At 35.7% G+C, this 25,946-nt stretch overlaps 1 protein-coding gene across 16 annotated transcripts in view; it reads left to right on the top strand.

Annotated features, from left to right (window-relative positions):
* Nucleotides 1-25,946, top strand: part of KCNMA1 (potassium calcium-activated channel subfamily M alpha 1) — a 420,823-nt gene that overhangs the window by 231,106 nt on the left and 163,771 nt on the right. For all 16 annotated transcript variants that reach the window (XM_059851299.1, XM_059851302.1, XM_059851301.1 and 13 more), the window contains 2 exons: nucleotides 14,676-14,769; nucleotides 15,706-15,817. In XM_059851299.1, the coding sequence (XP_059707282.1) occupies nucleotides 14,676-14,769; nucleotides 15,706-15,817 (206 nt within the window). The remainder of the gene's footprint in view (nucleotides 1-14,675; nucleotides 14,770-15,705; nucleotides 15,818-25,946) is intronic.

Here is a 25,946-nt window from a genome sequence, read left to right on the forward strand (position 1 = left end):
GCAATTCAGCACAAGTTCTGAAAAAACCCTGCTTTATTCAGCAGACATGTCTTTTACTAGAAAACCAGCAAAAGGTGACCAAATATATCACCCATATCAATGCATCCTTTATACTGTCCATATTCATTTAGTTTGGTTGATTATGCATTCAAATCAGTGAAGCTTGTGTTTTTTGGATCCTGTGCACTGCATTGAAAAATTCACCTCTGCATATCTGTGTGTTTATGATCTTTAGTTATTCATTGATTACTGAACACATTTGACATTTTGAAGTTGCTCTGTATCTCATTATTTCATCTTTTTTTCTTCAAAATACACTGAAAATTCAGGTTTGCTTTGAAAGCTTAAGTGAAATTATTTTGGATGAAATAACAAAATGCTTATTTAAAAGAACTGATTGGATTTCAGACTGGTTACTGTAATTTATAATTCCTCCTCCCTCTTCTTTCTCATCCTTTTTGTCCTTCTTTCCAAGCATCTTCTCCCCCATCCCTGAGTAATACTGGTGCTATGTACAGTATTTTGTTTACAGTAGTATAAACATTTTCAGCCTGTGACTTCATTGCTGAAATAACTCACCTCTTTCATATCAACTCTTACCTAGGAGCCGTACAGCAGACTCATTGATGTAGGTTTTTTTCTGCATGGCAGCCCAGGCCAAGCTGGTTTCATTGCATGATGCAACTTCACCTTTTTTGGTTGTCTATGGGATTAATTATAATCTATTCTTGTATTGCCTGTGCATGCCAATGTGCTTACATAATGATGTATACACTGAATGCAGTCTAGAGCATTAAGTGCATGAAATGGAATTAAAAACAAAGACAAAACCATAACATTAGAAAGTTTGGGCGAAAGTAAATTATGCTTGTCACTAACTTTAGTTAAGCTATTATAGAATGAATAGGACATATTATGTATCAGGTCTATGTATTTAAATTTCCAGCATATTACAGTAGTTTATTGACTAGGGGCACAGTTTTGGTGTGGTCAAGATGTGAGGGGGAAAGGATGTACTAACTACCCTGTTGGGACAAGGACTGAGTGGTGCCAGTCTTATCAGAAAGACAATCCTTTCCCTGCTGTCAACTTCAGCAGCAGGTGACAGTGAAAAGAGGTAAGACTGTAAATAATAATGTATTGAAATTCAGAATTTAGGAAGTGTTTTCACTTCAATAGGTTTTTGGGTTTTTAAATTATAAATTAACTGTAAAATAATTTAAAATTTATTGATTTACGAAACTCATGGCGATGTTTCATATGAAGAGTTGTAACCCAGCTTGAAATTTCCATGACAAATGACATTGTGATTCTAACCAACCTGTTATTCCTATGTTCTTACATGTATTCAAATGAACCTTTCCTCAGCACGGTATAAGATGTGATTGAATTTTAATCCTATTTTTCCCTGATAAAATGATGAGAGAGAAAGAGCAGTCTGGGTAGTGACTTGAAACATTGTGTCTGAACACAATTTTTCTAGTGCTGTTGATCAGTGCAAACATTTAGTATATGCTTGGAAGTTACAATTAGTTTACTGCACAGATTTCAAATTAATATTCCTCTTGGTGAATAGGTACTATTGGTTGTATAAATTTAACTTTGAGGGCCTATAATATAGAATGTTATGGTATTTGAAAAATGGTCATAGAAAACAGGCATATATAAAGTGAAAATATGCTCTTAGTGTGTACATTTAGGCAGGTAACTTAATGAAAACATACAATATATTCAAAGTAGTACAAAAGGGAAGTAATTTCTACAGCTCTTGTCATGCCACCTACATGCTGATACTATGCTAAGAATGTGTGTTATTCAGGATTACCTAGGATTTAATTTTTTTGTATTATTCTTAGATTCCATATATAATGGCAGTTCCTTTTTTTTACCCCCCCTTTACAATGAAGGAAAATTCTGTTAGTACTCTAAACCAGGTCAGACATATATCTATACAGTAAAATGAAATTCTTTCTGCTCTCAGTACAAATGGGATTATTTTACCAGTCCTTTTGACTTTCCAGTAGCTCAGTGTGTAAGTTCATCTAAACACCTGTTCTCTCATGCACAGCAGCCAGGATACAAAGGTGATGGATGTTACAGTGCAAACCATTTTGAGAGGTGTTAGGAAAAAAGGGCTACTATATCCTAATTTTTAGCTCTCCTATAATCCTTTTCTTATATTTATGTAAAGTACTTTTATATCAGGATTCTAATAATTGATTTGGCAACTGCTACAGCTGTAGGCAGTTTCTTATTCCATTTGTTAATGGAGATAAAGTTACTGCTGTAAAAGAAAGGCATAGTGTCATCAATCTGCCTAAAAGCAGCCTTGCCTTTCCCATTTAGAAAAACCACTGGGTGAGACTGTCACTTAGGCTTCAGGCTAATTTTTTCTGAAAAGTTTAAGTATTTTCCTAATTTCTTCTTTGTTTAAACTTCTTCTATTATTTTGCAAGTAAATGTGGCTATTCAGTGAGTCTTTCATAGAGTCAGCATTTTGCCTTAAGAATATGGTAATTGCACTTAAGCCAGTGGTGGTAAATAATCAGGTCTCACAGCTGCAACAGCTGTGACACAAGCTTTTCTAAGAAGGAAAATTTACTAGATTTCAGTCATGTAGATGTGGAAATTAAACCACAGCAGAGGAGTTTATGGGTAGAGAAATGTATAATGTGTTTTGCTTGTAAAGGTACATGCAATTAAGACTCTTCAGGGGTCTAGGTTAAAAAAAAAAAGGGAAACTGGCAGAAGGGATTTTCATGACTGTTAATGTATGCTAGGAGTGAATGTGACGTTGATTATGTCCAGAGCTGGTTCAAGGCAGAGGAATTTAAACAGCTCTACTGTGATGCTCAGGGTATAATCAAAGATCTTAAATGGTTACTCTTGGTAGTTGAAAGGTTTTTTACTTCAAGTCACTTGTTCAGTATTGCTAGGAAAGTGCAACTAGTATACAAATACAGGCTTCCTTGTGGCAGGTTATAAGGATATACTACACATCTCATAGTTGGAAGGGGAGCAGCTGAGCTGCATGACCTGAGGTACCCTAAATGTACCTTAGGGGTTAATTGAGCAAGGAGCTTTAGAAAACCTTTTTACTGATGGGGTGAGTAAGGCTTAGAGGTCCTCAAGAGAAACAAAAGGGGGAGTCTGAAATTATGATAATTTGTTTGGGATTAAAATATCTTCTGATTTTGTGTGGGTTTTTGAAAAGAATTTTTATGGTTCATATTATGCCTTCATTTGAAATAGGAATCAATATATTCTGCCTGGTGTAACTGTGTATTGGGACTGCTTTAGAATTACTATTAACACAATGTGACTAGGTTTTGTAGGGTTAATAATAGATTTGGATCGTGCTATTAGCCTGACCAAAGAAGCTGATTCAGTAATGTAATGACAAATTTCTACCACTTTGCAATACTTCTGACTTGCATTGCTCATTTACATTATTCACTGTTGTTAAAGCCAAATGAGATATCTTAAGCTTAAGTTTATTTCTATTCAGTAAAACTAGAGAGTAGCCAGATATTTTTCACCACGATACCACAGGAGGGAATTCTAGAAATAACAGACAGATGAATGAACTGTAACTATTTTGCACTCCAGTTTATTTGGTATTCTTGTCATTTTCAGTTAGAATGGTTGAAATAAGACTGAATTTCATAGGACAACATTCCTTTTGTTTTAAGTTACGGTTAGTAAGCTAGCAAGAAATGTATGAAAAGTACATTCAAAATCATCTGTAGAAATCAGTTATGCATATCAAACAGAAAATTAGAGCCCTGTTCTTTGCTAATATACAAAAGGAAAAAAAATTCTAATCAAAGAGGATAGATAAAAAACATTCCAATTTTTGTTCATTGTATATATTTTTTCAAATAAGTCAGATGAGGGAGAATTTTAAAAGTTGGATGACAGTATCAAGAGAATGATCAAAGGCACTGAGATGGAGGAGTAGTTGGAGCTGGAAATGATGATGGTGGGCTGTTGAAAACTGAGTCTGAGGAAAGTGGACAGCAAATGTGAAAGGCAATGATAGGTAGTTTTAAGAGATGGCAGCTGCAAACAAATAGAGCAGGGAATCTCAGGAATAGAGCAAGGAATCTCAGGAATTCATTCTTGCTGCAAGGTAAGAGTAGCTGTAGATAAATTTTATGAAACAGACACATATCAAAGAGTTCAATGGTTTGTAGGCCCTCTGGTAAAAAAGAGGAAGTTTTACAAATATCTCATATATAGGTCATGCTATTGATTCATGCAAATGCAAGGACTGTAAGTGGTCCATATAAGCCTGGCTGAAAAGTATTTACTGTTTTAAAATTCTGAGATTCACCATCTCTCCAAAGGAGCTACTCCAGTGTTTATCTCTATGTTATAAATGGAAAGGTTTTATGCTGCTGATATACTTCTCACTAACTTTATTCATTTCCTTTTGTTAGTTCAATGTCAACATGGGAAGGGGTCCAGTATTCATATGACTTGCCAGCATTTTCATGTCACCAATTATTTTCTCTTTTCTGCATGAGCAGCTACAACTTACTACTCCTAGATAGACTTGGATAAAAGCTGTTAGGTAACAATGAGAGAAGAAGTAATAGAAAGATATCATTATGTAGAAGAGAAATTATCAAGATTGTCAACCTTAGTAATTGAGGTATGCAGTTCAACCAAGTCATTTCATAATACAATCAGTATAAGAGATAAAACTGAAGTGGCTTATTAAAATTTGTCCAAAAAAGTAAGGTTAGTTGAAAGAGTATACTCATATTTTTCTCTTTGGGATGTTAGTAGTCTCTCACAAAATCTTTTTTATTAAAATTAAATCCTTTTTATGTAATTAAAAATGTGATCCCAGGCATTGTTGTGCTGTCCTTTTTTTAGAATTGATTTTTCCTCAGGGAGATTGTTTTGTCAAGGTAGTGTCATGCTATTTTTAGTTGCCAGTGTTCCTAGCTCATGATGAGAAATTAAGGAATGTAATGCAAAATAAAATAATGAGCTCTTTCTCCTTATCCATGTGGTTCTTAGCAAACATTTTCAAATTATGGTATCTTTGGATGAGAATCTTACTGGTGTATTTTGCAGAAAGCACCTGCTCTGTCTTTTATACACTACTGAAAGAAGTTGGAAGTTATGGAGAAGGATTCTAGGCCATTCCCTGAAGCGTGTTCTAATACTGAGCTCCTGGGTGTTTTGCTGTTCTTCAGGGACCTTCCTTTGACTTCTGTTTAAAAAATTAGGAAAGACCCATACTGCAGACAGTAGTGAATAGCCACGCATCCTGAGGAAATTATTATGTTGCTTTCAGATTTAGCAATTTAAATGTATTTTTTTCTGTATATCCCAATAATTAAATGTAAAATTATAAGTTTTTCTTTTTTTTGCTGTCGTATGTAATTTTGTGTTTGGGCTGAGGAAATTAGCTCAAAAAATTAGCTTTTGCTTGAGTGTTGTAGAACACTGGCTTATGTTTTACTGGGGAGTCTGTGAAGAAGCATGATGTGCTTCAAATTAATGGAAAACTTGAAAAAGAGAGATTGAAACTGACAGCATTATGCTGAACTTTACAAAATTTTATTAGTTCATTTAGGTAAAATAATTATTGTCCATGTTACTTGGCTGTCACTTGGTGTGTTGCCAATTGCAAATAGCTCTGTAAATTTGGTAGCATTAGATGAGCATCAGGAAAGCAGACCTTTGTTCTGCAGTTTTGCCAACTAAATTTGCCTCCTAATTTTGTATGTGGATGTGACAGAAGTTCAAACTAGGAGCTTCTTTATCTTTCACACTGGAATTCCATATCTGTCTTAGTTTCTAAATAGATTTAATTTTGCATTAAAAACTGCCAAGTCACAGCATTCAAATATATGTTTAAATTTTAAATAAATTTCAGTCAAAGGGGAAAATAAGAATAACATAAACTCTTAAGCCCCGTTCTTTATGACATGATGCAGAGAAGTGAAAGGATCAAAAGAAAAAAAATAATCTCTGATTCTGAGAAAAATGTTTACTAAAAGACACAGTTGTGCCAATTCAATACATATTGATCTGGTTTTGTTGGTTTTTTCCTTCTGATATTGGAATGTTTTTTGAAGGACAATAGGGAAACCTGTGCATTTTTCCCCAAATTAGTCTGAGAGATTGCCAAGGTTCCCTCCCAAGGTATTAGGGAGATTGCATAGAAGAACTTAGTTGTAGAAAGCATTTACAGAACAGATGAGTCATGATGCATTTGTTTAATTAGGTTAGAAATAGAAGGGTAATATTCTAATGCCAGCTTGTGATCTGTCAGACTGTAAAGAATAGTAGAAGAAGTTTGTAATAGAAATTAGAAAAGGGAAGTAAGGACAGACATTTAACGTGTTCTTGGGGTTTTTTCTGAAAAGCAGAGTACTTGCAAATTATAAAGTGTAGGTTAAACACAGTGTAAGAAATCTTATAAGATAGCTTTATTTCACGTTATTTGACAGTTTAATTTTAATCAGATTTGTATTTTTCTTATTTTAAAATTGAACAAAGAGGATTCTGATTGTTGATGTAGTTCAAAGACAGCTTAGTGTGTGCGAGCCTAAGGTCATCAAAGTATTTTCAGAAGGAAAGTGAGAGGTGCAAATCAAAGTGAAGAGCAGAGGCCACTCCACGTGTAGACTGCAGAAATGGAGATGGAAACCAATATAGTAAAACAGAGTAATCCAAAATAAATTCATCACATGCTGAAGTTGAGGGGTTTTGTGAGTGGAAAGACAAATATGGTTTAATCCATTAAGCAAAGGAGAGTCAGAGTTGAGAATTAAAAGAAAAGTACTTGGCAAAGTACTTCAGGATTTGACAATGAAACACTTCAGGAGCAGAAAGTTCACCCACTTTGTGTGTGTAGGAGAAACAGCTAAGAATTTAGATGTAGAAGGTTGAGTGGTCAAATAGGGTTTAAATATAAATAATATAAGAAGATACAAGAATCGATTGCAGCATCATCTTCAGCTATCAGGCCATAATTGTCTACAAAATTCGGTGAGAAAGGGATTGCTCCTCTCTCACTCACTAGCTCCAGGTGCACAAAATCTCAGAAAAATATCTCTAAGCAGGCTTGACATGATACCACAGAGTTTTATGGACCCAGGTCTTAGGGCTGTGGCAGTAGATTATGTGGCATTTCTCCTACAGGCCAAGTGGGTCTTCACCTTGCCTTCAGCAATGCCTTCTTCTGGTGATCCAGCTGGATCTTTGCTTCCTCCTTGGCAAGGAAACCAGCTTAACTCTGCCTGCACTTCCTGCAGCACTAACTGAAAGTGCTGGCAGCACAAGCTCCCCAGTGGTGCCCCACGTCATGTCAAGGGAGAGTGAGGTAATTTAGCAAATACTTGTGGTCAAAAACTTTATTGGGGCTATGACTCAAAAAAGGGCTTTCTAAACTGAGATGCATTTAGCAAGCACCTTGTGTTTAGAAGATGAATACAGATACTGTAAGAAAATAATGTTTTTCTTACTGTGGGACTCACAGGGTTAATGAGTGAGGAAGCCATTGAAGTAAGAAAAAATATGCCACGCTCTCTGTTCCTTTTAAGATGTTTGACATCTTTGATTCTAATTTAGTCTTGGTGATTTGTTTTAATTAGAATATTTGTTCCACAAAGTATACATTGGATAAGCATCTGTGTTATTTTACTATTTGTTCATGCCTGTGTCAGTAAAGAAGGTTTTGACTGCTTATTTCTTCTGGGCTGTGTGACTAAACCATACAGAAGTAAACTCTTCAGCCTTGAATAAAAATTGCTTTTACTAAATGATACATGTGGCTTTTCTGTAGTTTTACTTTAGTAATACATCACTGAAAAAGAGTTTAAAGTCCTAACCATAAGCAACTTATTTTTCTTTTTTGCTGTACTGTTTAAAACATGTATTAAAGGAGTATAAACAGACACTACTATATCGATTTTGTGCCAATTTTTTTACTCTAGACTTCATGAAATTTGGTTTGCTCTAGAAGTAAATTTGAGAGAATTCAATATTAAAGAGGAGCTTCCAGTAAAACAAAATAACTTGAAAAAAACCCACCACTTTAGCAGTTTATGTACAAAGAAAATTTACATGCCCAAATTGATAGATATTAATTGCATTGAAATACAGTTGGAAAATGCAGTGAGTGTAATCTCTTCAAATGATGCAGCACTAATTAACTTCCAAATATTGAGTGGTTTCTCTTATTTATTAATTTATTTGTGTTATTTATGTTTTAGGAGCATCACCTGGTATTTCTGTACATAGCTATAATTTCATTTTAAAATTTTCTCTCTTCAATGGACATTCCTTCTGATGGAAAGTGCACATTTTACTGTTTTTTCATATAATGTACTGTTGTGCAGTCTGAAAACAGTCATGAATACAGGAAATAAAAACTTAGTGATTTTTCATATAATCACTACTTTAAATTTTATGTTTTATTTTATTGATACTAAATTTTAAAATATTTTTATCATGTTTCTGTAATGAATTTGGTTTTTCATCCACCATTCAGAAAGCAGATTTGCAAAAATTACAATTGTAAATTAGGAAAATTCTCTGAATTTCTAAAATTTTTAATAGCTTCCTAAAGTTCTGAAGTTGTTGCAGCTGTAGTAAAATATTAACATCAGTACTTCCTTGAAGTTTCAGTAGAAGTAATTTCTTCTGTGGTGGTTTATGAAAGTTTAACATACGTATCTTTGAAACACCTGACAAAATGCAACTAGATTAATATGTCTTAAACATTTTCCTTTTCTAAAATAAAAATATACATAGGTAAGAATTGGCATCCATCTTAGTCTTTGCTTGCCTTGTCATTTAAAAAGTTAGAGGAAAATAACAGGCAAAAACCCATTAGGAGCAGGCTGGTACGATGTGCCAAAAATACAAGAGTCCACTTCCTTACCTAGGGAAGAACTGTAAATTGCAGATTGTGTAGTTATTTCAAGTGCTGAATTGGGTGTACAAAAGCTTTCCCATCATGGTGGGGAACATTTAATGTAAAATCCTCCAGACAGCTGTCACTGTGATTGCAAAGCTGGTCAAAAGTCTGAATGAGCGTGGAGCTCCTTATCCTTGTTCTGTGTGGTCATGGTGGCAGTGGCTGTGCTGGGACAGAGATTGCTCTTACTGGGGCCTTGATCTAAGCTTGCAATGGGCTTTACAGCTCCTGTCAAGAGGTGACATGGTGCACTGAAAACCACTCAAGTTATTTTCAACTCTGTTGCAATTTCAAAAATCCTGGAAATATCTGAAGGCTTCTGTGGGAACTTTCATGTTAATATACTCACAGAAGCAATTTCAGAAAACATTGAAAAGCATTTTTTGCTCTCTCCCACTCATTTTATGACTATTCAAGGAATAATTCCAGTAGAAACATTTGATGCATTAGAAACATTTTAAACCAACCAGAAATAAGCAAGAATAATAAATACATGATGTAAACTGGTGACAAAAATAGTTCTTTAAACAGCAGTAAGGTCTTTTGAATTGAAATGACAGGTGGTACATCATGTGGTAAAAATGTCATGCACAGTGCTGGCTTCAGTGTTGCTTGCAGCAAAGCTTTAAGGATGCTGGGAACACCCTGTCAAAGTTTTGCCCCATACATGTAAAATGAAATGGAATTATTTTGTTAGCACTCTTGTAGTCACTTTTGCTGATTGAAGTAGTTTATGCCTATTATAACTGTACAGCTGGGCTTCGTAACTACTAGTAAAAATTGGATAGATAATCAAAGATGCTCTTTCAGAGTACTTATAAATATTAGAGAATCATAGAATCATTTATTTTAGAAATGACCTTTAAGTTCTCCACTAAACTATGTCTCTAAGTGCCACAACTATACATTTTTTAAATACCTCCAGGGTTGGTGACTCAACCACTTCCCTAGGCAGCCTCTTTCAACGTGTGACAATGTTTCAGGGAAAAATTGTTCCCTAATATCCAATCTAATCTTCCCCTGGCACAACTTGAGGCCATTTCCTCTTGTTCTGTCACTTATATTTGGGAGAAGAGGTCGACCCCCACCTTGCTACAACCTGCGCCTAGGGAGTGGTGGAGAGTGGTAAGGTCCTTCCTGAGCCTGCTTTTCTCCAGGCTGAACAGCCCCAGCGCCCTTGTGCTCCCTCCAGAGCCTTCCCCAGCTGTTGCCCTTCTGTGTTCTTGCCTCAGCCCCTGGCTGTCTTGCAGTGTGAGGCCCAGAGCTGGGCACAGCACTCGAGGGGTGGCCCCAACAGGGCTGAATACACAGGGATGGCCCCTTCCCTGGTTCTGCTGGACACACATTTCCTGTTAAAAGGCCTCCTTGCACTTTGGCACGTGCTAGCTCACTGTGGGCTGGTTGCTGATCAGCAACTTCAGGTGCTTTTCCAATGAACAGCTTTACAGCTGCTCTTCTCCAAGCCTGTAGCACTGCATGGGGCTGTTGTGACCCAAGTGCAGGACAAGGCATTTGGCCTTATTGAACCTCCTACAATTGGCCTCAGCCCATGGATCCAGCCTGTTCAGATCCCTCTGCAGAGCCTTCCTACCCTCTAGCAGATCAACATTCCTGCTCAACTTGGTGTCATCCGTGAGCTGACTGAGGACTCACTCAATTCCCTTGACCAGATCATAGATCAAGATTTTTGCTGTACTCCTTGGGCTCAGCCACCCAGCCTGTCTTTTACCTAGCTAGTCGAAGCTATGAGCAGCCAGTTTTTCCAGTAGAATGCTGAGGGAAATGGTGTATAAAGATTGACCAAAGTCTGGATAGCCTTCACAGCCTTTCCCTTATCTACCAAGCAAGTCGCCGTGTCATAGAAGGAGATCAGATTGGTCAAGCTGCACTGCCTTTCACAAACCCAAACAGGCTGAACCTGATCCTGTGGTGTCCTACAGGTGCTCTGTGCTGGCTCAAGGTGTTGGTGCCCCATGACCTTCCCCAGAACCAACGTCAGGCTGGCAGGCTTTTAGTTGTATGAATCCTCTTTCTGATCCTTCTTGTAGATGGGTGTCGTATTTTCTAACTTCCTGTGAGGTGGGACCTCTCCAGCTAACCAGGTCTGCTGATAAATGATGGAAAGTAGCTTGGTGAGCACTTCTGCCACTTCCCTCAGTACCTTTGGGTGGATTCCATGCCGCCCTCTTGATTTGTGTCTAAATGGTGTAGTATTTTACTGACCATTTCTTCTTGGATTGTGGGGACTTCATTCTGCTCCCCATGTGTCTTCCAGCTCAGGGCACTGGGTACCTGAAAAACAACTGCTCTTACTATTAAAGACTGCAAAGCAGGAACTAAGTACCCCAGACTTCTCATTCTTTGTCATTATGTTTCCCCCACATCCAGTAAAAAGATGGAGATTCTACTTAGCTCTCCTTCTGTTTCTAATACATTTCTAGAAATGTTTTTTATTGTATTTTATGCCAGTAACCAGATTTGGTTCTAGTTGGGCTTTGGCCCTTCTAGTTTTCTCCTACATAACCTCACAACTTCTTTGAAGCCCTCCTGAGTTGCCTGGCCCTTCTTCCAAAGATTATGCACTTTTATTCCTGAATTCGAGCCAAAGTTCTCTATTCAGCCAGGCTGACGGTCTTCCCTGCTCATCTTTTGACACATAGGGTTGGCTTGCTTCAGTGTGTTTAAAATTTCCATCTTGAATCATGTCCAGCCTTCCTGGACTCCTTTGCCCTTCAGGACTGCATCCCAAGGGTCTTTCTCAACCCCCTCTCATTAGGGGCAGGCTTTGGCCTGTTTATGATGCTGGCCCCCCTCATTATTTCTTCAAAAATCAAAATCTGTTTTGTGATTGCTGTGCCCAAGACAACCTCCTGTTGTCACATCAACCACCAGTCCTTCTCTCTTCAGAAAAACAGCTCTGGTGGGGTTCCTTCCCTAGCTGGCTCATTTACCAGATGTGCATGCCAGCTGTTGGAGTATTGATCCTGCCACTTTTTTAGGGGGAGGTGCCCATTGAATTTAGTGTTCCATCATTACTGTAATTTTTATCTAGTTATATGAAATCTTTCCTCTCATTGCTAGTATGCTATTTCATTGATTTTCTCATAGTTTCTCCTCTGTTTTTGTGGTATAAATGTATGGAACCATGCAGGGAAGGGGAGTAAAAACAATTCTAGTAGTCTGTTGTCTTTTTCAGAAGTGAAACTTTTGCTGCCCTAATGGGGTGAAATCCCATAGGATACGCCATATGATTATAATATAAACCAGGGAGTTTTGTTAGTATTATTACTAGTTCTGGAGACCCTAGTCCACTACCAAGAAGTACTTACAGCATTTCTGGTTTTGGGAAACTCGGTGTAAAGACAAGTTTCAAATTGGCTTCTTTCTGCAGCAGGCTGAATTGTGCAATGATAAACATTAGTGGCCCTATTTTTCTGCCAGCTCAGATGTCAGCTACTGGTGAGAAGAAAAATAAAAAATCCAAACAGAAAGTTTAATTTAGAATGTTTAAAATCTTTTATAATCCATCTGTGAAAAAATTGGTGATTTCTTCAGTGTCATGCCCTTCTGACAAAATCACCATTTGAAATAAAAAAAAAGGATGCTGTGTTTTTATTTGAAATGGGCAACTTAAACATTGAAAGAGAGGGAAGTGCTTTGAAATGAAGGAAGTTTAAAGGATATGACTAGGAGAAACAGTGGTTTTGGTATTAGGTGAACAAAAGTCACAAATCAGAATTGTCATCCATTGTGCTAAGTGTTTTACAAAAAAAAAAAAAGATATTTATTATGCGTTAGGTAATTTGTCAGATCTTGTAGTGACACAAAAGTAGAGCTGTTAGCTGCAACCTTAGCTGACCTTAACTAAGAATTGCTCTCTATCCTGGTTATAAGCCTCTGCAATTCCATTAGCTTCAGTGAATTTCTCCAGCTTTTGCAGGAACCTCAACTGGAGTTAAGGGTTGGTGCAGGGCTGTTGATTCTGTTCCTCTGTATTTCCTGTTGGTAGGGTGCACTGTGACTCAGTGTGTGGCCTGCCTTATTTTGACAAAATCCTTTGTTCTCATTAGTGCCGTACAGAAAATTATCCAGTTGGGTTCTCAAATTACATCCACTGTTTTTGTAGCTAAAACTGTGTTTGTAAATATGAGGTATTGTCTGCTCTCCTGTATGTTAACATATGGCTTCTATTCCCTTCTCCCTGCTCTTGTAAATCAATTTTATTTGAACTATAACAAAAGTGTCTAATAACTTCAATGCCTTTTCAAATAGCCTTTGAAAAACAGTTTTAAAAAAATTTCCTGTAGCACTGAAGCTTCTTAAAATATGAAGCTATTGTACATCAAGGAGAATTTTGCTGTATACATTCATGCATCTAGAGACAGGAGAAAGCATGCTGTAATTAACTTGTTTGACCTGAAATGTATACAAGGAATGGAAAATTTGGCTGCATGTGTAATGACCTGGTAGTCCAGGTAATTTCCTTTATGCCTTAAGTTAGGTACCTGACATTCATAAGCATAGAATCTTGCTTGTTGAGCAGTCTAGCATTATATTTGCAGAACTACTGCTATACTAACTGGTATTACATTCATGTTCAGTGATTTATTTGATCTAGAAAGCCAACAAATTTTTGCTTTTCTAAAAGGAGTTTTCTAGGGCTCCAGATGTTCAAATGATCTACGTTCTAGTTTCCCTCTATTACAGTTGTGATGAACACATGATCATTTGCAATATATGTGTGTATATATATGTATATATGGTGGGACATTTTTTATATATATATATATAGTATATACATCAACATATATTGGGACTTGATTTTCACTTTGGTCTCTGACTAAAACATTGGACTGTGGCTTTACCAACCTGTTTTAGAAACCTTACAAATAAATCACTGATGATACTTATGGAAGTTACCACCTTCCTTAGATAAAAGTATATTTATAAAGTACCAGTTTGTATAGAGCAAGCTTTGGATCTGTCCCACTGTCAAATAGAGCATAAAATAAGAAGCTAAAATTTGCAATGGCTGCCTGATACACACAAGGGTATTTTAATTAACCTGCATGCAGAAATTAACCCTTAGAGTACTGCTTCAAATTCTTCAATTTATTTTCTTATTTAATTTTACCAGTGGGCTATGCTGCTTTTCTACTCAGTTCATAGTACTGTACATAAAGTACATTAAATGGCCATACAAAAAAAGAAGTGAGAAAAAGAAAAAAAAAATCCAATCAACTTTTTATAATCAAGGGATTCTACAAGACTAAGTACTCCAGGTTGCTAATGGGTAATGTATTCATAAGCAACTATTTTTTTAAAAAGGTTTTATGAATTAAAAGCTTGTAATGTTTCACTGTACCTGTGTACTTGTTAGGTTTCTTCCTAAAGTATCATAGCTGTGTCTCCTTTAGAAAGAAGTCAGTTCTTTAAGGGTTAATGTGGGGTTAAGCAATCCTGAGGTATTCTCCTGCTTGTCCTCTCCTAAAGGTATCTGCATGTTAATTCTCAAATCTTACCTGAAGAGGTGAATATAAATACTGTATGAATGACTAACTGAATGAATGAAATAGTTCCTTTGAAATGCTTGCTTGTATCTTGTAAACGACTGGAAAACAGAAACATGATTTCTGGATCAAGGTCTTTAATGAAATGCAAACAATTCTCAGCAGAGTAGAAACTCACATACTGACAGTTTATTCTGATTTCTTTGTCTTTTAAATAGCCCAATAGAATCCTGCCAGAATTTCTACAAAGATTTCACATTACAGATCGACATGGCTTTCAATGTGTTCTTCCTACTCTACTTCGGCTTGCGTGTAAGTAGTGTCTCTTTGGTAGCAAGAGGCAGGGAGGGAAGGCAGCTGCTGTATATGGTGTTTGAAATAGAGATTGTATTTTCTTTGAAAGAAAGACAATTAGTATCTTCTTTAATGCAAAAAATATGAGCATTGTTTTGAAATGTGTAAGTCAAAGTTTTAAGACTTAAATAGAACCCCTCCGTTAAATATCTTCATGATACACTCGTTTTTTTCCCTTTATTTGTATATTTACATGTAATGTTTGTATAAAGCAAATGTTTTAATTACTTTTTAATTATTCAAAAGTGCGAATGGTAATTTCACCTTATTTAAGCACATAGGCAAGTTCTAACTATGATGCCATTGGCATCTAAGCTTGCCAGTTTCCCTGGGCTGATTTCATATTCAAGAGAGAGAAATGACCAAGTGGTTTCATTCAAAAGCCTGAAGTGCTGCTGCAGTCCTGAACTATGCCTTGTAGTAGTCACCCACTGATCTCCTCGGGACCTGTAATAATGGGACTCTAAACCGCTCTGTATTGAGAAACTTGTGAACAGCAAATACATGATTAGACTACTACCAGCATATTTGGTGTGCTGGAACAAAGGTGATGTACTTCCAAATGCTTTATAATTGCCTACACTTTTCTATATTACTGATACATTGTCAGTAAATGTGGAACAAGCATTTTAGGGCAGATATTACAACTGATAATGTAGATGATCTATCTCTCTAGTTAGACCTTTCATTTTAATTTCAGTGTTATTATCAAGAAATTTGCAATACAGTCTTCTTTCCAGTGAGACATGTTTTGTCTGGACTGACCTAAAACATCAGTTACTACACTTATTTTTGAGTTTAATATTTTAGAACAGATACCTGCAATCAGCATGAAAATAATCTGATTATTTCATCTCTTTGCCTCTTTTTTTTTTTTTTCTTTTTTCTTTGCAGTTTATAGCAGCCAATGACAAGCTATGGTTTTGGCTAGAAGTTAACTCAGTGGTAGATTTCTTCACGGTCCCTCCAGTGTTTGTGTCAGTATATTTAAACAGAAGTTGGCTTGGTAAGTACAGTAGTTTAACCTTTAAAATGCTTGTTGTAAAATTTCTTCCACTTTGCACATTTGGGTGGAGAATTTCTTCATCTTATGTCATTGTGTAAATAGAAGAATGTTTCCAAAGTAGTTTTTAAAGTGAATTTTAAGCAGAAAGGTGGATTTTGTCAGAAAAAGCACTTAGTAAATCTGTTTTGTTTTCAAGTCATTAGTGTAGTCTCCTGCTCTAAGTGGTGGAGAACTCCCTTTTGGAAGTACTGTGTAACAGTAGCCTGCCTTTATCAAACCATGAATTTAATTTGTCTCAGCTTGCAACCTGAACAGGTGATCTAGATCATTCATTCCCTGAACTAGATTGCCATGGATCATTGTCAACAATGAAATGAATATATTCTCCTTGCATTTTTTAAGCTGGGATGGCTAAATTTTGAATCCACTGGAGTGACTGATTTGGGAGATGCATTTAGACACTTAGTATTTTTGCTGGACTGCTAGGAATGCATTAGAAAAGATATGCCACTGTAAAAGGGAATGCAAAACAAAATAGAGAGGACACTCAATTAAAAAACATCCATAATGTGCCAAATGGAGTTTCTTGTACAAATGTTACATGCACTTATACTAGGAAAAATTAATATTAAATGTTGTGGTTTTTTTTATTCAAAGAAAACATCCTAAAAATGGCATACTTTGTGACTGGCATGTCTTTAGACAACATATGAGACCTCACAGTTTGGCAATGCATTCCTACAGAAATCCAGGCACTCATTGTACCTGAAAACTGAAGAGAATAGTTATCTTAAATGTTTCATATGGAAAATAAAATAAGCCAGAGGGTCTTTTATAGTCTTTTAACATTTTCATCTTAATATAGAAGTGCAAAGATACAAAAATGATTGATGATTTTTTTTTTTTATGGAAAGAGATCAGTAAATTTATAACCACAATAAAGGTCATATCAGTGGTTATTAGTATGCCAGGGAAGAAAGCAGTAAAACAACCAGAAAAGATCACTACACATCCTCATATGATTGCTCTCTTTATCACGTATCACTTCTGTCATATATGGAAAACTATGTAAGGCTTTTTGAAAGAGAAAATGTCACATAGTTCCACATTATATAGGAAATAAAATTTTGAAAAAGGTATGTAAGTAAAAAACATGCTTATCCTTGAAAGAAAATTGCAAATTTCAGTAGCTATAACTTCATCTCAGATTCCTTGCATTATGTGAATTAAAGGGATGGATTTTCACTCCTGCATGGGATCTATCAGAGTTTCCCAAAAACTTTGAGATGGAAATCCTTGGAGATGAAGGCTATCTGAGAGAATAAATAGAATCACAGAATCCATTGGAAAGGAATATGAAATGAGAAAGTAGCTAGACCACAAACTCTGGGAAATGAGGCAGAGATAATTATTTGGAATGAATACCCTTCATGAAAGTGACTGTGTAATTGACTGACTCATGGTGACACAGCAACCCAACCAACAGTACTGACAGGGATAATGAGAGCGTTTGCACATTTAGCAGTTTCTGCTGCATGGATTTCATAAGTTTTATGGCAGTTTTCAGGAAGAGTTGAGCACTCATAGGGTTGAAAGGATTTCCATATCTCTTAATTACACCAACATCATTTTATCTTGATTTCCTGTTTATAGCTCGACTTTGCCTGTTTCCTCGTGGAATCCCCTGAGACATATATCACCTGCTGAGGCAAAAAACTGGTGTGTTTTTTAATGTAGTTATCTTAGGAGTAACATATTTACAATGTTTTAGCTTTGCACCTGCTTCCAGAGGGGTTTTCATTTTAAATAAGTCATCCTTAGTGAAATCATTCACTGATTCAAAAATGTGAATTGTTTTGATTCCTAACAGCTTTAATTTAGACCAGCAAGGTATTTTTAAAAGATGTGATCAAAGAATTTTTAAGTGAATATATCAAAGCATATTAATGAAGCCTGTATGAATATATTTTTACACCTTTGAAAGGGATGGCCCAATTTACTGCCTGTAGAGCTCAAATCATAGGTGTAGGTAATACTGTGGTAGGACTGAGTGTGTGAGTAGTGGGTAAGGGAGTGTGTTTAGACCATATTATTTAATTTCTGGTTAGATGCCTACTTTGCCTTTTTCTCTTATATTAATATTGTAATTGAGAAAGATATCCTTCTGCTGAGGGGGATACAGAACATTTAAGTTGTGGGTTTTGCACAAGTTGTCCCCATGTGTATGTAGGATTTGCAGGGAGGTTTAGCCTTTTAGTGAGGCAAGTAAATAGAGAGGGCTTTAGGTTAGGCAATGTGAAAATCATTCCACATTGGCACATTTTAAGAATTTCTTAATGAGTTAGCAGGTTTCCTTTGTAGGCTTTAGATTTCGAGTTCATTTAGGAGCCAAAATAAAATGCACCATCTGGAATGCATTGTGCATCAGGGTCTTTCCAGTTTATTTCATTATTGATTCATGTCAGTCAGCTGTAATGAGTTCATGGAAGTACTTGGCAGAATCAAAGCTCCCAGTGCAGCTTTCTGAATGCCCAATTCAACAAGAGCTGTCCTGGTTTAGCTAACTGACTAGTATCAGTATAGACCCACAGTTTGAGCAGTATTTTAAAGAAACCAAACTATCCTAAATAAACTTTGCCTTTGGAGCAGTAAGTGCTTACAGAAAGATGTGAAGCATAGCAGAGGACTTGCTCAGGATGTATCATCTGTTCATGTATAGTAGTGGAAAGCCAGTGGATTTTTTCTGTTCTTATGCTAGCTCAGAAATGCCATCATTCACCTATTATGTAGCTCTTGGTATGTGAAGCCTTCTCTCCCTGATACTCTTATATTCAGCTGTTCTTTACATATATTCTTTGCATCTTGAAATGCTGTATATGAATTAATTTTTCAATCAGTATTCATAAAGGATGTTTCAAATCTAGTCTTCTACCTAGATTCCAGTTTGCAGACATTTCACATTGAAAGACAGATCAGATTATGCTTTTTCAAAAATTTTCTAGGAATGTCATTATGATCAATGTCTAAAGTAAAGCTGAAAGAAAATAGCACTTCAAACCTGCAAAATATCAGATTTTTAGATTTGGTAAATCCTTCAGAAAGGGTTTCTGTGGTACCATTTTTGCATGCACAGGGCAGAATAAGAAAAGGAAGCATGTGAAAAGAAGGCATTTGGCATATGGAAAGAGCTACATATTATTGAAAAATAGGGGGAAGTACAGATAGGAAAGAAATTTTTAATGGATCTGTATAATTCTTTGATGTATATATAGTGCTTTATCATGCTATATAAAAATTTCTTATGTTCTGACTTAAAAACTGTACAGATATGAACATCAGTGTGGTTTTGGATGCTCATTTTCATCTGGATCCCATGACATTTTTCCAACACTGTTTTGCAAACAGTAGCATTTGTGTAGATACTTGCTCATAAGCTACAGCTGTGCTTTATCAAATCCTATGTATTGCTTCCACAACTCCATTCAAGAAACTTTCTGGTAATGGTAGGACAGTTCTCCACGTGCCAGATTCTACAGAGTGGAGAGAATCTTCCCAAGGGAAGAATGATTTACAGGTGATTTTGACGGTGAATTTTAACCAAATTATTTCCATGCATCGCCCAAGTTTGTGTATTTTGTTTATAGTCTAAGTGAAGGTAGGCTAAAAGGGTCGTTGGGCAGAAAATAATTTATAATGGGAGAAATAATGGCATGGTAAATTTTGTTGTTTGTTTGGTTGGTTTTTTTTAACCACAAAGTTGTCATAATTTAAGTATCCTAGCTAAGTTTCAGATTCAAAATTTTTTCCTTTGGACAGGTTGCAGTCTGAAAATTTGGAGTCCTACAACAAGTGAATGTCTTCCAGTTTTATTTAGTAAAGACTCAATAACACTTTACACACTTAAAACTATTATTCTGTCTTCTGTGATAGCAAAGCCAATTCAAATAACTGAAATGCCTTTAATCATGTACTTGTATGCTTATGAAAAAAGAAATATTGATTTTATGATCTGACTGTATTGAACTAAATTGCCTTGGCAGGATTGTATTGTTAGAGGGGGATTTAACATAAGAAATATGATCTTAGCTTCACATTTGTAAGAATATGTGAATGAGGAACAATCAGCCTTAGATTGTGATATTAATACAAAGTTATTAATACAACATAATAGATGAATTTGATAGTCTTATTATTGAATCACAGAAATAAAAGATAAAAAAGGTCTTTTGAACAATCCTACTTCCTTTTTCTGTCCATATTTTTCATCTGTTCTACTGTACAGAACATCAAGGGATAGAAACTATGTGATTCCTATAAGTTCTATTATCAGGAAGATATTTTTCTTCATCCTTATTCCCTGACATGCCTTTTAGTCTAAGTTCCTGCTGATACAGTACTTTTTTTTTTTCAGAAAATAATTTGAGATATATAGTGGAGTAAAGAAGAGAGACACCAGCTGCAAATGCAGACACATGCAAAGTGTAGAGAACAAATCTCTTCAGTTGGTGATTAGTGCAGTTTGGGAAGGGGATCTTTTTTTCCAGTGTTTGCTCAAATTCTGTCCAGGTCCTGTTCCAAGCATTTCAATTAATTTTGGATGAGACTTGTGCTTTCAGTATCAATGCCTGGTCAGAGAAGAGTATTTCCTCTGGTGGAAATTCAGCTTTCTTGTTGAATCAGAGAATGAAATTTGTTTAGAGATAAATTACTTGGGAGAAAAATTGGATGTGTCTTATTAAGGTAATTAAGGTGATGGTGTGAAGCCTTCTGCCCATCCAGCAGGTGTTCCTCAAGATGAAGCTTTAGTTAAAAATCTGTACATGAAAACAACATTTGTTTTAATGCCCTGTAGACTTTCTTGCCATAATCTCTACAGAACAGCTCAGCCTAAAGCATATTTGAATCTGCAGAACACTTTATTCCTTTTGGAAAACTTAGACAGTTTAGTGGAATCTAGTTACACTGACACAAAGAAGCCCTCTGATAACTTGGTTATAGGGATACCACTTTGACTTTGCATTAATTTACTGGATTTTGGTGCATCTACAGGTCACAAAGCTCCCTTGCTCAGCACCTTAAATTTGCAGTCATTTGCAATAACTTTATCAAGTGTTGTGCATTTCTGCCATCTATTGGTGGAATCTTTGAATGCACATCAAAATTCTACAATATTTCTTACAAAACTAGCATCTTTTATACAGCTTTGATGTATTTTTTTGTTCATTTTACTTAAATTATGCATTATTTTATGTATAATGGAACCCAGAGTCTCTAAAATTTCCTAGAAGAACTTTATTTTATGTATGTATGCATGTGTACTGTATTTATATATGGTAACATTTCTTTCTACACTTCAAATGCCTTCAAACAGGTATCAATGAATTTAATGAAAAGAGTTTTGAATGCTCAATGTGCTTGGTGATTTGTCAGTAATCTGTCATTGAATGGACTGTATTACATTGACATTGTATTGGAGACTTTTTTTCTTTTTTCTAGGCATCCTAATCAGTTCAGGTTTCGCAGAGCATGTATATTTTGATAGGGCCCCAGTTAAAGTAATGCTTGCTTCCCAACAGGCATTTGAGTTGCTGCAATGTTAAGACCAGAAGGTAACCTTGTGACAAGTAAATATTTGCCTAATCCATGACAGATTTCTATGGATATTGTTGAATTCATTTGTGACCATACTCTTCTTCTTTCTCCTCCACTGATGAGAAGTCAAACAAGTAGCCAAAAGACCCTGGAGCAGAGCAGAAACACAGGAACAGCACTAGTTCCAAGTGTCATTAGTGTGTGTCATCTGACATGCATAGAAACTGTGCTCTTGCTTCCCTATCTCTGTGAACTCCAAGCAAACAGGGTAATTTAAATCAACTGTTCCCAGTCTGTCTCTGTCTGTGGGTGGTACTTAACATTGCACAGAAAAATGACCCTAATAACATTATGATTTCAATTCTGCTTTAATGGGGAGGGGTGGTAGGCAGGGGGGCATCTTGGTTTTTTTTTTCATGTGTGAATGAGTGGCTGGTTTAGCCCAAAAGTAGTCCTAGTTTCTGAATTTTGAGAAGCTGTTGAAAGCTAATATCATAGCAGATAACAGTAATATAGCTTTAAAAAGTGGTTTCTACTGTATTTGCCAGGCTGGATGGACTAACTTGACCTCTATCATCTATAACCTGAGTGAGTAAGAATGTACCTTCAATGGAAGAAAAAAAATAATCCAATCCTAAATTTATAGTTAAATTCACACAAATGTTACCTATAAATTAATGCTGATTGTTCGTTGCCATCCTACTTCACATGATTCCAAGCCCTGCTTGTCACTAACTTACTCTCTTCATTACCAAGAATTTCATCCTCATATATCATTGCTTAACATTATAAGGCAGAATAATAATAGAAATATTAAATAACTTAGGTCAAGAACACATTCCTGACAAGACTTCCAGAGAAGACATGCTAGATACATTTTAAGACTCCCTGGGAGTTTAGTCCATTTAATGAGTACCGTGGCAATGCTGAATAAATTACATCAGTATTTATAGTTCTGTCACTCAAACATGTCATGGAATGGAAAAGCAAATGGCATATGAGGCTTTTCTAAATGTATACTTACATATAATTACTTACCTTGACTACTCAATTACTTTGTAGTAGAATTCTTTGTTTTGTCTGAAGTTAATTAATAGGCTCATGGTTGTTTCTTTTAAGCTTATGGAAATAACATGAACTTTTTCTGGAACTTATATAAACTACATGTACCAGATTTGCCTAGAACCAACTCTAAGTAGCCCACAGTTGTAAAAACTATTGGATACAATTTACCCAGACATGATGACTTAGAAATGTCTGGCTTAACAGATGTGTTTATTTGCATTTTCCTTAGTCACATTAGGAAGGCAAGTATGCAGCCATTACATGACTGGCTTTTTCTAAGTTCTGAAATAAAATATGCATGGGAAACTTCTACTTTTTATCCATCATTACTGAAATGTCCACCATGTTTCTAGTCATGCTATGCTATGATTAAAATGTCTTTGCAATACAGTAAGTCTGTGGTTGGTTAATAAATTTCATAAATGTTTTATTCTTTTTATGTTCTGTTTTTAAACTGAAAAAATATATTACTTTTTTGAACTGGATTTTTAATTTTTTTTTTTTTATTTTTAAGAACAGTAAACATTATTAGTATTTTCATTGACGTGACCTGAATTTGAATTCCTAGTAAGATTTCCATGTCATATAACCAACTCTCCCTTCACTGAATACTCAGTATTCTTTCATGGTCATAATATTTAGAACTTCTACAGGTACATTAATGTTCTTCAGCATATGTTTTTTCAGGTACTAAGGTACTATGCTGTAAGCCAAGCTGTTTTTATGTATGTTTCATGCAAAGGCACATAAGCAGCTAGACTTTACATTACCTGGTGTAGCCAAATTATCTGTTGTCATCGTTGCTTGGTGTTCTATGTCATGTTTTTTCTTGACATCAATCCATAAATGTTAAAGATCACAGTCTGTGAAATTTAGTGATGGAGAAACACAGAATGCTATTTTGTTGTAGATTGACTGCTAAATTCGAAGTTGTTTATAATAAAGGATTTTAACTTGGCTCAGATTTAACTCAGTCATACTCCCCTCTAGGATAATAAAAGGATAGTAATAGCAAGTATAAAGGATTTATGCTGAAAAGTAAATTGCTGCAATTTCCTTTAATAGCCAAACATTTTGCATTTCTTAATAGATATTACATAATTTTCTTCTCTCCATGTCCCTTTTCTGTCCAGTTAAAATATGTTCTCAATAACTGGATGTTATGTTCAAAAAACAACTATTTTCCTTTTATCCTGCTTTTTATTATCAGTCTAATTACTTTATGGCTGCCCTTGGATTCTCTAATGGTTTCAGTAGTCTTTCTGACTCTAATAAAGTTCTTCTGCTTAAATGAAGGCTATTAAGACTGTTGAATTTTCTCTTTGATAGAATGTGGAATAATACTGTAAAAGGAGACAACCCATTCTCTCAAACTGCTGAGGGAACCCATAATTATTTATTCTGTCTTCTGGCATTTGTGTTTACTTGAATGAGAGGCAGTTAAAACTGCTTCTTTTAGGGTCCCATTATCATCAGTCAGGTGATTTCCAAATTTTCTTGATCTACAGCATGTAACTGACTTGCACATTTTCTTTAATGGTAATATGAGAGATTAGATTGGTTTTTTTTTTTTTTTTTTTTTAATTTGACCAGTTCTTATCTTATGTCAGCTGAAAGACCAGTTCAAAATAAACTTCATTTCTTGGCTCCCAGGTGGTATGTGTTAGTATGTGTAGTTCCTTGCAGGCATTCAGTCTAGTCTTTATACACTATCCTGTAGTTATTCCCCTGATGACCTCATCCATTGATTTTTTGACTGTGGTTTTTTTAAACTATTTTCCATGTGAGTTTATTGCTGAGTGGGATCTTCTTACCCTTGAATTTTGAATTCTTGTTATTTACAAGCAACTTTATAAATAATATAATTGATTTCTGCCTAAATCCAAAACTAGAAGTCCTTATACCAAGAACATGACAGTTTATATTTTGGCATTTTTAACATGAGTTCCATGATTTCTGGTTACTCTTTTTGATCTTTAGCTCATTTTGCATTTCTAATTTCTGTAACACTGCTCAAAGGAATTATTTTATCTTCTAAACCCCGGACCAAAAGGACTGCAATGTCCATGTAGTTCTCATTAATTCAGCACCTAGTGTGCTCTGTGGTGCATTGAGTCTGGGTTTATGTGGAATTAAAAGAAAATGCATTATTCAGTTAAAGTAATTAAAAACCCCAAACTGCATATCTGTGTTACTCCTGACTTTTTTGCAAGACTGAATTAATCAAAGGCAAATCCTGTTGAGACTGGAATTGTTATAAACTGATGCAAAGATAGTTGGGCTTTCACTAGAAAGATTAGAAGTTAAGAATTCCATACGAGACTTGAGAAAGTTCTTTAGTGTCTGTTTTTTCTGAATATCAAATGGCTCTGATGGAACTGATGTACTCACCTGAGACTGGAGGTTTTTTTAAACTGGATCATTCATATCCTTCCAGTAATCTTTTGGCAATTATCTCACTCTACTTTATAGATATGAAACTAAGAACAGTCAAGAGAGAATTTGATTAAGATTTTTCACTCTTGTTATGATTCTACATTCAAAAGGGGAAACTTCATTAATATGGTTATTTACATGCACTGCTTGACCATCATCTGAGAGGTCCAAACCTCATTAAGATTAGGAAAGATGACTTCTTGTGCTTCAGTGCTCCATATCAATGTGAGCAAAGCAGTTGGTGAGAGCCTGCTGCTGGTAACACCAAGGCTGTGGGTCTGCCCCTGTCTGGGCTATATGCCTGGGAGCTACACTTGGTCCTGGTGGGTCCCTTCCATCTCGGAATATTCTGTGAATCTGTCAACTTTTGACCTTCCTACTCATGCAACATTTCAGAATTAATGGTTGGATGGCTGAGAATCTATTCCTTTATCACTATTCTGTGTCTTTACAGTTGCAGTATTTTGCTATACAGTCGGCATATAGAGAAGGAAACCTTGGGAAGCATTCTTACAGCTGAAATATTTAAAGCTTTTTCTGGGATTTTGAGTTGTAGGATATTTATACCATATGGCAGTTTGATACAATATTGACTTAACTCAAAGGAACAGTATCCTTCATAGTTTGTCACATTTTGCCACTTGTTTCACATCAATTTTTTGAATGCTTAACATTCTCTAGTACTTCTATATTTATATTCTTATATTGTACAGGGCTTATACTTGATTCACTGCTGACCCACAGATATTTAGCTTTCATAAACCTTGTTATCACCTTCAGCAGTGTTTAGTATCATACTATCTCAAATTCTAAATGAAAACAGAAACACATCGGAGCATCTGTAAAATAAAGGATCAGAGCAATCTGTAAAATGAAGGACATATTTCTGCACCTCAAAAACATCTCTGGAGTGATTGACTCTTCAATAGCTACTTGCACTGCAGTGGCTCACCTAATGGATTGCCACAAAGTTTGCCAATAGAGCTAATGATGCTCACAGGCCAGGGTTTACAGGTTCTTCAGGTCCACGTCCTTT

This window comes from Haemorhous mexicanus, chromosome 7 (assembly GCF_027477595.1).
Source record: "Haemorhous mexicanus isolate bHaeMex1 chromosome 7, bHaeMex1.pri, whole genome shotgun sequence".
NCBI classification, from domain to species: Eukaryota; Metazoa; Chordata; class Aves; order Passeriformes; family Fringillidae; genus Haemorhous; species Haemorhous mexicanus.